Genomic DNA, 18,567 nt, shown 5'->3' on the forward strand with positions numbered 1-18,567 from the left:
CTAATATACTGTAGTTCAAAGAAATCTTGTTGACTTCACTATTTCTTATTGAACAAGCATTATAATGTTTGTAGACTAAAGGAACAGATCTCAATTAATTCTGTAAGTCTCGACACATACAGCATACAGGACTTCTCTCAATTTTTCATTTGACACTAGAAACGTAAAGTCCATCCAAGATCTGCACCCTTGCAACGTAAAACATAGGTGACCTGCTGCGCCCTTGCAACGTAAGACAAAGGTGACCTGGTGGTTGCCTAGATTGGTCCCTGAACCTTTATGTGATCCTATAGAAGCAAAGAAATTGCTTTCACTGATCAAGGCAGAAAGCTGGGCTAGTTGGTGTGCCATCATTATTCAAAAGACTAGCGCAACATAGCAGGGACAAAGACAGAAAAGACGACAGGACGAGCGCTAATCACTGAACCAAATTAAAATTAACCTTCAGTATTAAAGACATGCTTGAAATTGTGTACTTAGATATATTTATATATTGAGTGAATGAAACACTGTTTCATTTATAGGAGAAGTTATTTTCACCATATTATGCATTGGAAAATGTATGTTCATAAATAAGTTTGAAGACCATGGCATCAGCACCTACTACGGCAGCTTAATAGCTGTAGAACTGTGCTGCCGAGCTTGAGGTCACTGGTTCAATCCCTGCCGCAGTGGATAGATTTCGGTGGGGGTGAAGTGCAAAAATGCGAGTGTACTTAAATTTAGGCGCACATTAAAGAACTTTAAGTGGTAAAAATTAATCCGGAGTCACCCACTACAGCATGCCTCATAATTAGATCTTGGTTTGGGCATGTAAACCCCATGCACAATTCATACTTAATTTAGGTTGTGGCAACAGCAAAAAAAATCTGTTTCTTTTATTAGTCAAACATGCACACAAAGGCTGTGCTGTTAAAACATTGACTGCTCCGTTAGGCTGAGCAAGGTTGCAGGCCATGTCAAAACACAGCTTCAAGAACATGCACCTTTTCATGCAGCATACTCCCCGATCATAAGAGGTATTGTAAATATTAAGACGCAGGCAGAAAACACAATCACTACCTTAACGACAATGCAGACCAATGAAGTGAACAGCTGAAGAGATGTAACGCCTTTCTGGTAGTGTACGTGTGTGATGCTGCCATAAAGCTTCTTGCTCCCCATGCTGCGGGCCCAGGTTCAATTCCTTGTAAGGGGCTGAACTTTTTTCCTTCTAATCTTTTTTTCATTGAGGCCAAAAATATTGCCAGACCAGAGTGGGTACAGTTAGGCAACGAAAAACTGTCACATTTGATAGTTTTGCTATAAAATATTTCATGAGATGATGACCTTTAACACCGGACACAATCCACACCTTTCTCAAAAGGCATTACAGGGCCCCTTAGAGGACATTTGTCACAAGAAAGGTAGTACCACATTTATTTCTAACAAAAAGGCAGGTAGCATGACTCTCTGGCACTGTTTCACCCAGTTATCCTGGTGGCCAGCCCATCTGGCGACCACCAAGGACATGCAGGTGAAGGTGGTAGACAGACTGGCAGCCTTGCTTCCCATTGTTCACCACTGCAAAGCAAGGGAAAAAAATATCCTTTCACTCAGAAGCAAAATATATACAAAAATGACTCAGGCATGTCACTGCCTTCAAATATTTCATGTTTGGTCACTGATGAGTGGGGACAACAAGCAGACAGCCCTCTCCCAAAACAGCAGCACAGCTTCGTCGAAAAATGGAGCTGGCTCTTCTGCATCACTCAACTCATGTCACTGCTTGGAATTTCACACCCTCATCACATCGCCTAATTTACTGGTGCCTTTCAGTGCATTTCCCTTTCCTCAACACTTGTTTAGTTACTCTAATAGGCCACTGATTATCTGCTTGAGCATTACATGACCTGCCAAACTCCACTTCTTACTCTAAATATCAACTATGACATCAGCTTGCCATGTCTGCTCTCTAATTCATAATGCTGCCATCTAGTCTTTTAAGTAAGTACTGAGAAATCTTTACGAAGCTGCAGAAAGTCTACCATGTACCCTGCAATAAAAGAACAACATTTAGTAAATATTAAGTCTGGGAACAATATTTTAACTTGATACCAAAGCTAGTATACACACGTAAATGTGGACCTGGTGCTGACATCATTGCGGCATCATAACACAGATTAAACATATTTGACATGTAACAATGAACCTACGTATGATAAGGTGCTCATAAAAATATTAACATTATTTTTTTACTAAGCTCGCATGTGCCAGCCACAGGGCAAGCTAATGTATCATGATGTCATTATGCATCTACCTCCTGGGTACTCAAGCCAGAACTGGCTCACAAAATCAAGTACAGCCAAACCTCACTGGAGCGAACATGGATATAAGGAATTATCAGGTTTAATGAAGTAAATAACATTTTGCCTCACTGATATTACAGTGTAACATATGATATATGTTTATAACAAATATCAGATATAATGAAACTATTGTATCACCTGCGAATTCGTCATAACAAGAGTCAACTGTATTACAGTTATCTGAAGTATTTTTTCTACTAGTTAGAGGCCTTCATTCAAAGCAAAAATGACAAACCGAATATGTCATCCCAGTACTCGCTTAATTATTGGTGCATCATCTTCCATTCTGTCACTTTGTTGTGCAGCCCTTAGCTTACTTTCAAATTTTTTTTTTATTCTCAAAGTTACAGATCTTTAGGTTACTACTGGCAAGATACAGTGGTTATATGCGGTTCTCTTCAAGGATGCTGTTAAGCAGCTATTCATGACATGGGAACACTAAATGCACCCCAACTCTACTGTTACTCATATGTAGATTTCTTTGTCACGGACGTATTGGCACAAAAACACAGCAGTACCTAGCCTGTAGCCATCCTGAAGGTTCTCTTGTGCTGCAACCTTCTTGGCTGTGAGCATCAAGTGGCCCAGCAGCTACATTGCAGAAGGAAAGAAAACAAATATTGCCCAACATTAGCAAAACAATCATGTGAGTATTTTGAAATTGATGAGAAACACAAAGCCCCATCTATAGTTAGTAACAAAAAAGAAAACAGCAAGAAAAGATGGCTGACACCACAGCATACAGAGACCTTCCAGAAACCAGACTACACATGCTCCATGTAAAGAAAACAGCAAGAAAAGATGGCTGACACCACAGCATACAGAGACCTTCCAGAAACCAGACTACACATGCTCCACGTAAAGCATGCAATTTATTATAAGGATTTAAAAATTTGCATCACTACCGATTGCAGCATTTCACTTGGCTGAGTTTTCAGCCGCCCCTGACCAGCTGATGCGAGATGACCATATGACGCCAGAAGGGCAAGCTATCTGACTGGTTGCCCAGGGTGTGTCATTGATAATTTTTCCAACTTTATGGCAAACAAATGTTGTTCGTAACAGTTGGAATGTTATTTAATTTGTTCTTATAAAATATAAAATAGAAAGATAAAGCAAAAGGACAATTTACCACTATGTGCAAGACTTCAAGCACACAGCAAGTACCATCTGCTTGTGTCACAACAGGCTCTGCAACGTTACTAGGAGCTCCGTGTTGACAAGAGCTCCATGGTTAACCCTTGTTACTGTAACCCTTGGGCTGCAAACATAGTGACTGGCAATATGTAAAGCTGCGACATCATGTCCATTCACAAGGCAGCAGATGAGCGAAGTGGCTGCAGCGTATCGGACTGTCGGTATCCAATCGGCACGAGGATTTGCGCATTTGCAGCTGTCACTTTATGCAGGAGGATCACCACCACAATTGTGTTTCGCGTGTCCAGTAGTCAGGTAAATGCAAGCGCAAGTGAACCGGGCCTGGGCGTTTCATGGGAAGAACAGAGGTGTGAACGTGAACAGTCTGCTCAGTGCAGTCACCTGGTGGCACAGAGCTCAACTAAACAGATCTAATACAGCAGTAACAAAGTGTATTCTTTGCTACTGGCGTACATTTTTGGCAGGAGCGTAATCATGAACAGATTGTTCTTCTAAATGTTTAAGGTGTTTTACACTTGGTTAGGGTGATATTACCTCTTTGTTAGGCTGGTTAAGCTCTGCACCACCAGGTGGCCGGACCGTGCAGTCTGATCAGTCCACTCGCGTATGTCTACACTAAAGCTCCTTCATCACAGCAATAGTAGTATGGAGGGGCTTTAGTTTACGCCTCCACCCATCCATCAAAACGTTCACTTAACCTGTGGTTACCAGAATACAGGACATGCTCGGCGCTGCGATAGAATGCTCCCAATGCATGCTGCTTTAATAGCTCTCGCTTGGGATCGACTGAGAGGCAGCTGGTGGAGAGGTTGGAGAGGCTCTGTGTACTGGCTCCACGACAACCGGAAGCAGACGACACAGCATCCCATTATGTCGCAGAGCCAGTGAAGGTGGAGCTTAGTCCCAATCACTCGGCGAACAAGTTGAGGAGAAAATGAATGAACTTGTAATCATCCATAGCTCTCTTAATATGAGACGCTTCACACAAATTGTGGTTTGAATGATTTACTGTAGCTGTACCTTATGTGCCTACAAAATTTGTCTGAACCATTTCAGGGACCGTTTAAAAGACAGGAGAAGACACACAAATCAATCTATGGTGGAGACTAGTAGAAGCCAGCTGGAAAACTGCTGACACAAACAAAAGAAAGCAGGCAATGAAGCAATCTTTCTATTTTGAATATTGTGGCTTAGGGCAAAAAAGCACTAAAAGAGATTCCCTATAGAAAGGTAAAAAGAACAGGTTTGGTGGCATGCACCACCATCGCATTTCAGAGCAAGTGTTGATAGTGAAGAAGGATAATCACTGCCAAAAGCAGAGGTTAAGAATCACACTCTTTATTTTCAAGCACATATGTAATTTACATGTCTCACCAAATGTTCCAGAGTAATTCCATACATTCAAAAATGTACAACATTATATGCGATGTGTGCACAATTTGATCAGATCCTTTGCTATAAAATTGGCCACAATGGTCAAACAATTTTGGATACTGTAGGCACATCCTGTGCTGTGCGGCAACTTGATAACTATAATAATCTGGAATGAACAGACACCAGCAAAAAGCAAAGCATTGACACGGGACAGCATCATAACGATGAGATTTGTCCACTTTTGCTTTTGTTGGAGGCACTACTGAGTTGTGGCATAAAGAAATTCACCCGGTAGCCATGATGATTACTCTTGTGCAAGAGTAAGAAAAAAAAGTTTCTAGGGTTTTGGGAACTTGAAGGAAAGGGCAGGATATATTTTGACTGAATCTGCTGGCTCCCTGCTGCACGTACAGGTATTCCTGTGATAACCCTCTTAGGGTTGCAGCATGTATAAATAAATATTTTGCTCAGGTGTTCCGGAGAGCAGTCTTTCCATGTTCAAAAAGTGTTGAGCGTTGCAGGGTCATTTTAACGTAAGCAAAGTGTAGGTAATATGAAAATAAAAAATGTAGGTAGCAGCATTACCTGAACGTCTTCCTCAGTGGCCGAGTCAAGCATGGGAAGTGCCTTCCTTGGGATCACCAGGAAGTGTACGGGAGCCTGAGGATTCACATCCCGAAAGGCAATGCACTGCATAGAGACGATTAAAAACTGCAGTCTGCCATGTATACAGGCCCAATTTTAGACTTGAACAGTTTTACAAGTAAGGTGGCTGGGTAAGAAATAAACTGTTTTACATCAGTGATGTACATTGATGATACTCACTGCAATCAATACAGTGTTTTCATTTCAATTAAATGCTTAACTGCCATCATAACCGTCTTCTAACACATCACAAGTGATATGCATTGATGATATTCATTCTGATCATCACAGCCCTTTTTATAGCTTGCACAAGCACACAGATGCGTTAATAAGATTGTTGCTCAGTGCTGATCTCAGCATGAATCGGACAAACAACCTAACGAGTTGCGCAAAATTGTTTGCTTTGCTCACTAAGCAATAATCAGTAAAGACTTGCACTTGTTGAGGCTGCATAAGTTCAGCTGAAGCCTGGCTGATGTCACCCTTGTATAGCATTTCACATTTAAGAGGAAGCTTTAGCTCTGGGCCTCCTATCTAAGTACATAGGCAAGGAGAAATAGTTTTTCTCGGCAACCACTGCACCAAATTTGATAGGTCTGTTGCATTTAAAAGAAAAAGTTAAGATTTAGTGAGTGTTCGTGGCAAACTTTTTTATTTAGGTCGTCAATTTTTTAATAGAATTTCACAAAATTTGCAAGTTATTTAGAAAACGAATTTAGTTTATAACTCTCTAACTCAGCAGTGAAAATGATATCACAGCTCTGTAAGTTCTACCTAACAGTAAATCTAAAGTGGAAAAAACTGATATATTATACATGGCATTCAAATAGACAACTAATTTGTGAGTACAACTTTTGCAAAACCCTTATATAAACGTTGCAACAGATTTATGTTAGATATACATTGACATGAAATTTGTCTCCTTTGGATGCTCTAATAGATGGAGTTCCCAGAACTGCGATATCTGTTCTAGGTGCAGAGCTAGGACTTTGTAAGCTTCGTGCTTCTATTCTTTTTAAACTTACAAATTTTTGAAAATTTCCTAGAAAGAATTCAGGCCCTAAATCGAAATTCTGCTTCCAACAGTCACTAGAATTTAACTTTCGCTTTTAAATTTAACAAATTTCATTAACATCTACCAAGGGGCTATCTCAGAAAAGTGTTTCTGCATTTTACATATATTTGAATAGGCGGTATCAGAGTTGGGGCAGAGCTAAAGCTTCCTCTTAACAATAGCTGCTACCTCCTGGAGCTGTTCCCATCATACTGGCCAAAGTTGACAAGGAAGATTTTACAGTTACAAACATACCTTTATCGGTAGGAGGGAAGGCTTAATCCTTTACCTCCCGTTGACAAGTATAGTGAAATTTTGTACCAATATAACCAATGACAACTATAGTTGTCATATACAAAAATTTGTCACACAGTGAACCTATGACAACTATATTCTTCTTATTGCATCTAGTTGTGATTCCTGACACCAGATACCCACACTTGTCCGTGTTGTGCCATTTGTGTCTTGCCTCTGATTATACTTGCCGCCACTGACACCCACGCATAAAGCATGGATGCCTCCTCAAACTGAAGCAATGAAAGTGCACGTAAAAGTAAGTATTTTGACGACTCCTCATTGGACCACAGCTCTATAGAGTTTTGCTCAGAAACAGAAAGTGATGTGTGCTCATCTGAGGAGTCCAATGACAACTATTCTATGGATGGCCAAGAGAACCTTGCAGTTGCCCGTGAGTCTATCACACGAAGACAGCCTACTTACTGCTTTATGAGCTGTGTAAAAGTAGCCACTATTCATGTGCAGGTTTTTGCAACGTTTAGCTTATCTCTTATTTGTATTCTCTATTTTTTTTTTCATAGTGTATCGAGCCCTGCAAAACGCATTTTTGCAACACACTAGGGCCATGCAGTGAAGCCTTCTTCAACCTATCTTATTATTCAATTTGTGAAATAAAGGAACCCCATTGAATTGAAATAATGGTGCTGTTTTATTCAGAAAAACAAGCTCTACAAACTGAGCGAAAAAAAAAATGCCAGTAAATTTGGTACAATTTTCTTCTTTCGCAGCATGGAAAGAGTTATACCCACTGTGTGCCCTAACCACTATAATCACCTCTTAAAGGGCCCCTGAAACGGTTCGGAAAAATTTTGTAGACGCGTAGAATACAACTAAAGTTAATCATTCGCACCACAATTTGTGTGAAATGTCTCATTTTAAGATAGCTACGGATGATTACAAGTTACCCTCTTCCATAGCCATGCATTTTCTCCTCAACTTGTTCACTGAGTGATCAGGGCTAAGCTCCGCCTTCAGTGGCTCTGCGTCATGATGGCACGTCATGTCGTCTACTTCCAATTCTCTAAGAGTGAGCACGCAAAGCCTCTACAACCTCTACGCCAGCTGCTTGGCAGTCAATCCCAAGCGACAGCTATCGAAGCAGCATGCGTTGCGAGCATTCTGTCGCAGCACCGAGCGTGTCTGGTATTCCGGTAACCCTAGGCAAGCTAGGCGTTTCAACGGAACAGTGGAGGCATAAACTCAAGCTGATGAAAGAACTTTAGCGCAGACATACGTGAGCTGCCCGATCAGTCTTCACAGTCCAGCCACCCGTTGGCGCTGAGCTTAACCAGCCAAACAAAGAGCTAATATTGCTCTAACCAAGTGTAAAACATTTTAAACATTTACAAAAACGTGTTAACGGTTATGCTCTTGCAAAAAATTTACACTAGCAGCAAGGAACAATATGCTTCGTTACTGCTACTGTGTCTGGTTGAGCTCTGTGCCACCAGGTGGCTGCACCACGTGCACCATTCATGTTTGCACTTCTGCTCATCCCGTGAAACGGCACGGTCAAAGGGTCAGGCCCTGTCCCCTTGCTCTTGCGTTTACCTGAATACCGGACTCGCAAAACGCTGTTGTGGTAGTAATCTTCCAGTGTAAAGTGATGGCCGCAAATGCGCAAACTCTGGCGCCATTCGGATAGCTACAGTATGATGCGGTGCAGCCATTCTGCTCGTCTGCTGCCTTGCAGAGGGACACGATGTCGCAGCTTGACATATTGCCAGTCGCTACGTTTGCAGCCCTTAATGCAACAAAGTTAAATCATGGTGCTCACAAAAAGACTGAGACTAACTCTGGGCGCAGAGCTCTCGTCAAAATGGAGCACGTTGTAACACAAGCAGACGACGCTTGCTGTGTGCCGGAAGTGCTTAAGTGTAGTGAGAAATTGTTCTTGTACATTCTCTGTTACTTTCTTTTTATAGAAATAGATTAACTAACATTCCAGCTATTATATCAAACAAAAGTTGGAAACATTACTGATGACACGCCCTGGGCAGCCAATCGGATAGCTCGCCCTACTAATGTCATTAGGGAAAATGACATCAAATGGGTAGGGGCAGCTTAAAATTCTGCCGAGCGATGTGCTGCAATTGGCAGCACTGTACATTTTTAAAACCTTATAATAAATTACACACGTTACACGGAGCACTTAGATGCGTCAATTAATGATCAGATGGACCTACTCTAATGACTCGGTACGTGTTTACAAAATCGTTTCAGGGTCCCTTAAGATCTGCAACATAAACGCTTTTGGTAGAACAGATATCCATAGTGTAACAAAGTGAACAGCAATTAATCTCGACCAATATTTTCATTTTTGTAACCCCACTGATCCTTATGCAAAACCCTGTAGAAGGTTCTTTAAGGTTATAGAGAGTTATCTCTGCAGCATTTGAGTAAGCGGTGTGCTGCAAAGCACGAAAAAGTAATGCTGGAGAACAGTTGCTGAGTTCAAGACGACGCTTAGGTATATAGAGGGTTAGCTGCATGGACATGCAAGCTACGTAGTCTTGAACCCTGTACCTACACTCTTAAATAAGTTTGCACCCTTTGGGGGCTTATCTTCTCCCACAACAATTATCGTAATCTGCCTCGTTTGCATTTCCTTTCTTAAAAACTCTGCGCTCGCTCGATTTACTTTGCTGTCAAGAATGCTACGTCAGGCTGATGACGCACATGTTCATGGCCTGGAACATTTGTTAAGCAATGAGGTGTCTCGACATTCCTTCCATTCTTGTATCACACATGCTAGCTCTGTTCACACGTTTCTATAAATCTATGAGAGTAAAGAAAATTATTTACAGGCTGTATTTGATGCAGCTGGGCGAAGTATATATATATAAACGCAATCGGATTCGGAGCACTCATCGCAGAGAATTTAATACCGATGTCACACGACCACTTTCGATAGCGATCAAGCCCGATCCGGATCGAAATTCTCGACTGCAATTGGCTGCCTCGCGCAGCTTGCGCAAAGTAACCAATCGCGATCCGAGAAGTCCGGATCATGCAGGCTTGATCGCGATTATAAGTGCGCTGTGTGGCGCCCGTATAACTTATTTTGCCGGATACCGATGTGCTGGGAGCAAGATCCCCTATAGTTCCGCATAACTCTCATACCTTGTCGTCCTTGTAAATGATGTCGGCCGGTATGCTGCCGTCAAGGATCTTGGAGAAGATGGTCGGCTTGCCGACGGACGCGGTTGCATTCTTGGCCTTGGCGACTTCGTCGCTGCCGCTGCTGGACGATTTCGAACTCTGCAAGAGCACACCGGCCACCAGGCAACTCAGAAACAACAGCGGCATCACGGCGATAGCACCGGCACTAGTTTAATTGGCCAGCATACCATTCGGAGATAGCGCCTTCGACAAAGAGGTCGATCGAGAACGCGAATCCGAACGCGTTGATCCAGAAAAACGAAGCCGCCAAGTTGATGGGGAAGGGCGGCGATGTAACAACAACAAAACTCGTCCGAGCGCGTGTCCTCGGACCCGATTGTTTTTCTTTCCGCGTTGATAGCACGAGGGGCATCGTACGTGTGCCGTCCCGCACGTTCGCAACGCGAGACGGGGAGAAATCAATCTGCGATGCCCACAGCACATTGCTACGATAGTGTTTTCGGTGTCCCTCTTTTTTTTTATCAAGCGAGCGGCGTCACTTTACATCGCATTACAAAATCCTCAGGAGATTCCACAGAAAACAGAAACCTCCGTGTTGAACCCTTTAAACTCAGTCCGGCTGCCGTGATAAACCAACAAAAAAATGAACTTCGAACTTCAAATTTGAAGTTGAAGAAAGGCTATCGCAGGTCACCTGAGCCTTACCGTAAGACACAGCAGTCTCTTCTGCATACCTGAGCCTGAACATCTTAGTTGTGCGTTCAAAGGGCGAGAAAATATTGCTACACAAACTTTCCGGGCTAAATCAGCTGACGGTAGTGCCATGGTAGTGCATGCCGTGAGGACTGCCACACGTTCGCGGCCGCGACCTCCGAGATTTGATAACTGTTTGGCAATCCCGGAGGCCGCATTGCAGCAGGTTGCAAAGCGGCAGCTGGTTTTGTTTTCGCCACTACGCAGTGGCGCTGCTTGCGCGCGCATGCGTGCTGACGCTGTTAAATGCCTGCCCAACATGGCGGCGCGGAGGGGCAGCCCTGCGAGCTGAAAACAATGTCAGGCTCGGGCGCCTAGTGTCCTCACCACGGAGCTATGACTTCTTTGGGGTCGGTGTTCGCGTCCGAGAAGCGGCTGGCCGACTACTTCGTCGTCTGCGGTCTAGACCTCGAATCGGGACTCGAACCTGACGCTCTCTCGGGTAAGACTGCAAGCTTGTGGGTCTCCGTAGCACCGATTGCGAAGCTGATTGGGTGTAAAAAATGCGCTGGTTTATGTTTTGCAACGCGAAGCTGGGACCAGTGAACCCTCAGAAATGTTGTGCCAGCCCTAGTCGGTCGTGCGCGAGTGCATCTTCGAGCAATCGCTGCAGCCAGCCTTGACTTTCTGCGCGGAAACGCACGCACAAGTTTGTTTCACTCTTGTTCTGTTTCCTCCAATCTTAAGCGCAGGGTTGCGATTAACGCAGCTTCCTGCGATATTGCACGATCAATCTGAGCTCGCACGTTGCGCTCGTAGACTGTGCAATCTTGTCGTGTGCACGAGTAACATTTCGATTGTTGAAAAAGAAAAAGGTACTGCGCGCATCCGTCCGTAAATCGTGACCCGTCGACAGTCGTCCCAGGAAACCCGCGTTGTTCGCGACAGCGCGCATTGTCGACGAACTGCGTACCCCCTCCTCACTTTCGCCGTCGCTTTCTCCGCAACCCGGATTTTGAAATTCCTCGGACGGGAAACGGTGTCGGGATGCCGTGCGTCTTTCGAATTCGGAGATGCGTGATTTTTCTCAAGAACTTCGGCCCGCATCCTTTTGAAGTGCACCGTTCTGCGCGCACGTGCGCTTAAACTGAACGCTCTTGATGTCGAAATAATTCACGCGGTGTCCTAGATATCGAACGCGTTGAATGCGTTCTATATATATATATGTGTGTGTGTATGCGTTCCGATCGCCTCTTCTTCGAACGTCTGTCGCTAATTACACGTGCTACAGGACGTCGTCATTTGCCGAATCGGTGTAGCAATCTTCTCGGAACCGGGAGCCTTTTACCACTTTTCTCCTTTTTTTTTTATTAACCACTTAATTATGGTGTTCCCGCACAGCTGCAGGTGTCTGCTAATTAGGTTACGAAATTCGTGATGGCGCGATATTTTTACCTGTAAAACGACCTGCGCTTTCTTTGCATAATTTGCCGCATATAGCACCACTGCCTTTATCAGATCTACGCAAATGCATCGGCTTTATTTTCTATAATTTAAAATGAAGTGGAAACCTTGATGTTACATTGTTGATTATGTGCGAATTTGTTTTGTGCAATGTCATCAATAGAAGAGTCACGGTTTAGGTTTCACTTTAGATAGTAACGCATTTCAGCTGAACTGCATCCTGTGTACTCGCTTGTGTGAGTCATGTGTGAGCCATGTGTGAGCTTCACAGTTTCCATGGCAACCGCATTCCACAATAACACGTGCGCACATTGAATGCTTGCTATGCCTCTAAACAGCTGTGGCGTAGCGGCTTTTTTTGCCCTTTTCTTTTAATTCTTGATCGTCGTTCACTTCCTGAAACCTTGCAGCTGCGTGAATGTGACTGCTCGGCCTCGGATGTCGTTCAAAACCACATTGCTTAGAACTTTCCCTTCCACATATTATTCATCCGGCATTAGTCATTGCCTGATATATTCAGTGCATGTTGATGGAAGAAATACATTTTCGGTGATAATTTGTGAAAACTGCAGTAGTATTGCAAATGTTGTTGGCAGTAATAGCAGCCTTGTTTTCTTTTCTTTTTTTTCACTGACTCTCATTTATTTTGGTCAACATACATTTCAAGTGGTTCTGTTTAACTACATGGTTACATTGCCTACTTATAGATGGCACTAATGCTGTTAGCATTATTGCTTGAATCAGAAGTAGAGAAGCAGGCAATCTTTATTACTGGTTATTTGCTTTCAATGTCATATATTTTTTAGAGGGAAAGTTGTCATCCACCCGAATGTAGCACAAATCCACGAAGGAAACCTATGCGGGTTTCTCACAAACAAACTTCACAGCTGATTAAAGATTGTGTTATTCAGTGTTCCTGTGCTTCGAGTTGTCAATCAATTTGCTCACACTGCAACCTGTTAGCCTCCTGGGGACGTATTCTCGGACAATCACTTTCAGCGATGCTATCGCTTTTGCCTGACGTGTGCTCAGCCAGCCAATAAGCATGCACTGAAACAGATATCACGAAAAGCGATCATCCGAGAACCCATGGTAGGGCAGGCCTTGGTCTGGTGGTGTACTGCGTTATGCCTCCCTCCCTTATTGAGCGACCAATGAACAAGAGCAAAACTTATCTATCGTACCATCCCCAAAGCTAACAAATCATTGTCGCTCACCCTACTTAGTGGTAGTGGTGTTGCGCTGCTAAGCATGAGGTTGCAGGATCGAACCCCAGCCATGGCAGCCACATTCTTATGGGGGCAAAATTCAAAAATGCCCTTGTACTTAGATTTAGGTGCACATTAAGAACGCCAGAATGTCAAAATTAATCCGGAGTCCCCCACTACACCAGGCCTCATAATCAGGTCGTGGTTTTGGCATGTAAAACCCCATAATTTCTTTTAATTTTTAATAAATCATTGTAAAACCATGAAGGTGTATTAGCTTCCTGATCTTAGAAAGGTAGAACTTGCATTTTCATTCTAGAATGTTAGCATTTTTCTGTGGCACGCTTTTCCACAGTGCAGGCTCATGCCAAATGAATAGCAGTCCATTTTGCAGCAGATTCTGAGTGCTGACTTTTCAAAATCTGGGGGTGCAAAGTTGAGTTTGTAGCAAAAGTTTAGGCTTTGATTAGTGGCACACTTAAATTCTGCAAATGCGGTCAAATCTCGTTATAGCAGAGTTGCATTTGGCTCAAACATACATTTAATATATTGGTCATAAACATATATTCATTGATGTTTTAGATTTACTTTGTTATATTGTATGATTCATTATATCTGTGTTCATTATTTTGAAGTCCTACCATATACATGTAGCTTGACAGTAATAATTCTGAGTCATCAAACATTTAAATTTTGTTCAATAATAATCATATTGCTGGTTATCACACAATTTCTGGGCCGAGACAATGTAGCAAATGTATTCCACTGTTGAGCTTCGTCAGTGGTCCGAGCGGTTGGTGCTCTCCCCAGCTGGTCACCAACAGTGGATGATAAAGTAACAGGCTTATGCAGAAGTAATTCTTAAATACACCAGCCATCTTGTTGGCCACTGGTATGAAAATTTGTCAATAAAAATGATGATATTGTACCTAATTTCTCTTTAAAGATAATTTTAGACATTCATCACAGAAATGTATGTTACGGTCAAACCTTGTTGTGACAAAGTCGCGCCTGACACAAAAATGTTTGTTATATCCGAGATTCATTATAAGTGGTATTCATCTTATTAGACATATTGCAAATTGGTCAGTGACTGAATTGGATATCTTTGCTAGCAGAAGGCAGCCTATTTAGCTATGTTCAAAATAAAAATTGGCCTCACTATAGCCGATTCTGTGTAGCATCCTGCATTTTTAAAGTTTTTTTATGGTACTAGGAGAATACTCTCAATAAAATACAGCATGGCCAACGAAATTTTAATTTAGTTTATTATATTCATTGATTTGTTATACTGAGGTTCAGTGGTATTTTGCCTCTTGCATTGTTGTGGGAAGGTGTGGTTGGGAAACGCAGAAGTATGAGGGGGCGCATGAAAGATTTGCTCAGGCTAATTCGTAACGGCTGAGGCTGCAGCAATGGGTGGGTACTTGACTTCAGGGTGTTTCTCTGTCCAGGTGACCACCTACACTTCACACCGTTAGACCGTTGCTACAAGGGCAAGGTTTTAGCGCACTACCCCGAGAATGTCTCCTGGAACCCCTTCGACCCCAGTGCCATCGGCATGGTAAGGTTTGCCTCTTACTTGAAAATTATTTACACTTGCAAAGAACAGCAGGAACTCGTCATGTACAATCAATGCCTCGACATTGTGCACAGCCAATTGGTCTATGTTGGGGAACACCCATTAATGCACCGACTTGTCAGCTGGCTTTTAAGGGAGGCAGGAAAAGATAATTTAGCATAGACTCACTGCATCCGAAACATTTTATAGTTTTAATTACGCTAGATTTGCCTGCCCTGGGATGCCAAAGAGTCTAAATGACCAAAAAGGTTTAGCTTAAAGTGGTTTCGACACATGCTGTAAATTGAGCAAACCAACCAAAATTTTGAGGTTTGTATCAGATTGTATCAGTATGTGGCTGCATACTGAATAACTGTGTGGTTGTTACATGTGAAGCAACAACACAGAAAACAATCCTGTAGTTACAGCCTTAAGCAGTGAAACCAAGCTTTATTTATGATGAAGTGAAAGGGTAGGATGGCTCAGAGTTACAGGGCTGATTGCTTTTTTTTTTTTTTTTTTCTTCCAATCGAAACTACCACCAATCAGACTAGTTATGCACCCCACTTTGACCAACATGTGTTGACGTCAAGCTCAGTGCAGTCGAAAAGCTAAAGCTAGCAGGACAGTCTCAGTGACAAAATTTTCGTGTTTTCCATAGCCAATTTGCAGTAACTGATCATCCACAGAGAAAGTAATCTTGGTAGTACCAGGTGTTAGCTCCTTACTCCTCCCCTTTACAATATTCATAAACCACATACCATGCAATTTAATTTTTTTTAATTTTATTTTTCTTACATTCTTATATTTCTTTTTTTGTTTCTGCACATGGTAACAACTACAAAAATTATCAAAACACTGAAGCAACAATATTAACTGAGACTATGGCAGGTGTCAGATAAGCTGCCATACATCATCTGTGTTCATCAGATGCAAAGTCCTGGCTTCAAACATGCATAAAATGCACAGCTTTACTAAATGACGAGGTTTATGATTGAAACTACTGTAGTTACTTGTGCATTGAGATATTGTCGTATGTGTATCTTTTTAATTTGCAAGGCTTTCGAATGTTTCTCGATGCCCTCCACAAATTTTGCAGTGGGTCATTATCGGTCAAGGAAGGCGATGAAAAGTTTGCCATATAAACTTGATTAAATAGTCATTTGTGCACAATGCAAAAAATATTTGTGACTAGCGTGAACAATGCCCGTCAAGGTGCAGTATGTACTGTCTGCATAAAGCCCTCCATTATTTGTTCATTCCTGATGACGTTTAGCCGGACAGCTTGTATTTCTCTGTTCATATAACTTTTTTTCTGTGATAACACTATAAATGATTTGATCTAACACTTTTGCTTTGCTACTAGCCATTGTTTTTTACTGACTTGCCACTGGTTATTTTCATTCCTGCAGCTCTGCTTGCCACATGGACTATCCTTCCGGACGCAGAAGCACACACGCGAACCCTTTTTTCACCCGTTTGTCATTACACGAGAGGATGGCTCACGGACTTACGGCCAGGCGCTCACCTTCTACGAGGAGGTCACCGACCGGCAGATCTGCTCAGCCATGCAGACATTACAGGTGAGGACTTACGTGCAAAAGGGGTGTAACCTTTTCAAGGCTCTGGCCTCAACCTCGCAAAGAGAGGTGTAATATTGCCCACTGGCTAGAAAGCATGCTAATTTCAACCTGAGCTGTGAGGTTGAGTGAGGTCAAATATTCCATGTGGTCAGATTGCGAGGTCGAGGTCTTCTGGAATTACTCACGTGTAGCATTGGTGGAATCCTGCACACCATAATTTGCAGAAGTAAGAGAAAATGACACTAGCGCATAGTCTGGAAAACAGCCACTCTTTTCGATGGCAAACTGTTACATGTTGTGGGAAATGCAGATTGTGAATGAAGCGATTGACTGTTTAAACGCTGTCGGTGACATGCCTGTGCTGGTCTGCATGGGAAATTTCAAACAGCTATACACATACTACATCAGTGAAGCAACCTTGAACTGGCATTGAAAAAACTCATCTCGGGTTGTGATGAGGTTGTGATGAGGTCTCTTAAGAATATGTCAAGCTTCTTGGATGAGGGGGAGTGAGGTCATGAAGTCGGACCACCTCGCTGAGAACTCGGTGATGAATTGGATGATTTTTTAGTCCTAAAGCTTCTGCATTGAAAATGAACCTGGGAGCGTAAATAAAGGAACCATCAAAGTGCACTCTAAACAGAGCATGCATGCTAACCTTGGTTCTTGTGGTGTTTGAAGAATTTCAAATGCTAGACTACCGCCTAATTTTCTTTGTAGCTTATAGTTTACTATAATAATTGCTAGAGGGCCCTCTGGTATGATTGTTTAGCTGCCATGGCCTTCATGGGTACAGCATGTGTGGATTTGTCTGATCTTCTTGCTTGTAGATTAAGACGTCCTTGTGCTGTTACTTAGTACACTTTAGTCTTTTAGATTTTCAAGAAATCATATCCCTTGAAATGCAGGAAGCCAAAAAGCTTCCATGCCCATGCATAATCGTTGTGAATTGTTGCACTTACAGTGGAGTATTTCGTAGAAAGGATTTTAAACTTCACAAAGCTATTTGAAGCCAGAAGGACAAAGTTTAGAAAGACCCAACTACTGCTGCCCATCATTTATGACGAATGTTTATTTAAGGTGAATTCCTGTTGTTTGTATTACTATTTTAACAATATGACCATTTCAAGTTGTAACTAAATCCCCTAGAATAATGCCTTATGGGTGATGTAAGCATTCATAATAAAAAAAAAAGAAATTCCCGTGCTGGCAGAACTGCCATACTCGCAGCTCTCATAGACATTAGCACCGAGACTCCTGCCTGATAACTTTTGTAGAAAACGATTTGGCACGTAAGTGGTTGTTGGCCCATGGCATAAATCCATGCTGTGTTGCTGCAACAGGCAATGCACCTGACGGAACTGAGCTCAAGCGGGAACAAGGCACCACTATCACGGACAGCAGCAATCAAGACAGAGGCCCCCGTGTCAAGGTCACTCCCCAGGTCGTTTCGGCTCATGACGACCTCAAAGTCTTCAGACTCGAGCGGGGGAGCCCTGTATGACATAACCAAGGTGAGGACCTTTTTTTTTTCCCTGGATTCCTTTTTCGTTGACTTCACGTGGTTGTAACTAACAAAAATTGGCAGTGCATCCATCCTTTAGACATGACTGGCTGTATTAATGCGATTATCAGTCTATCTTATGATGGGTGTTTAGAGCTGGAGCCTCCTCCTGTCAGCCTTCATGTTCCGTTGCATCTCTCTTGTTTACCCTGGGCCCTCGGCCAATGCAGGACACGCTGTACGTGAGCAAAGCAATTTGCCTGGTGACCCCACTGCCACTGGTCAGCGTATGCAGGACGGTGCTACAGAAGCTGCTGTCATTGGTGCAGGGGCGCGACTCCCCACCACTGCCCCTTGAGAGCTATGTGTACAACTTGCTCTATGAGCTTCCCTTGCCTCCACCAGGACGGTCATTGCGCCTCAGCTACCTCTACCAGGACTATGTTTGCCAGAGGCCAGGTCTGTCTCGTTTAACAGCACTTAGTTGTTGAGCTTGTCAGTTCATAGTTTATGAGATTCGTTCTGCATGCGGTTAGGAAAGACGGATACCTTCTC

General features: G+C 42.9%; 2 protein-coding genes across 6 annotated transcripts in view; one reads left to right on the top strand and one right to left on the bottom strand.

Moving 5' to 3' along the window:
• Window positions 1-1,402: 1,402 nt before the first annotated feature.
• Window positions 1,403-10,915, bottom strand: LOC126544950 (adenosine 5'-monophosphoramidase HINT2-like). 2 transcript variants are annotated; one of them, XM_050192521.3, is made up of 5 exons: window positions 10,705-10,915; window positions 10,000-10,137; window positions 5,466-5,570; window positions 2,867-2,939; window positions 1,403-1,563 (listed from the first exon to the last, which is right to left on the bottom strand). In XM_050192521.3, exons 1-5 carry the CDS (start codon window positions 10,822-10,824, stop codon window positions 1,472-1,474), a joined length of 528 nt encoding a protein of 175 aa, XP_050048478.1. In that variant the 5' UTR covers window positions 10,825-10,915; the 3' UTR covers window positions 1,403-1,471. The 2 variants fall into 2 exon arrangements, with proteins under 2 accessions (XP_050048478.1, XP_050048479.1); XM_050192522.3 differs by lacking the exon at window positions 10,705-10,915 and adding an exon at window positions 10,227-10,437.
• Window positions 10,916-10,995: 80 nt separating this feature from the next.
• The window catches only part of pns (DENN domain containing pinstripe), a 69,023-nt gene continuing 61,451 nt past the window's right edge, over window positions 10,996-18,567 (top strand). For all 4 annotated transcript variants that reach the window (XM_055078007.1, XM_055078005.1, XM_050192513.2 and 1 more), the window contains exons 1-5: window positions 10,996-11,194; window positions 14,819-14,928; window positions 16,338-16,508; window positions 17,852-18,022; window positions 18,243-18,471. In XM_055078007.1, the coding sequence (XP_054933982.1) occupies window positions 11,089-11,194; window positions 14,819-14,928; window positions 16,338-16,508; window positions 17,852-18,022; window positions 18,243-18,471 (787 nt within the window). In that variant the 5' untranslated portion in view covers window positions 10,996-11,088. The remainder of the gene's footprint in view (window positions 11,195-14,818; window positions 14,929-16,337; window positions 16,509-17,851; window positions 18,023-18,242; window positions 18,472-18,567) is intronic.

This window comes from Dermacentor andersoni, chromosome 10 (assembly GCF_023375885.2).
Source record: "Dermacentor andersoni chromosome 10, qqDerAnde1_hic_scaffold, whole genome shotgun sequence".
Taxonomy (NCBI): Eukaryota; Metazoa; Arthropoda; class Arachnida; order Ixodida; family Ixodidae; genus Dermacentor; species Dermacentor andersoni.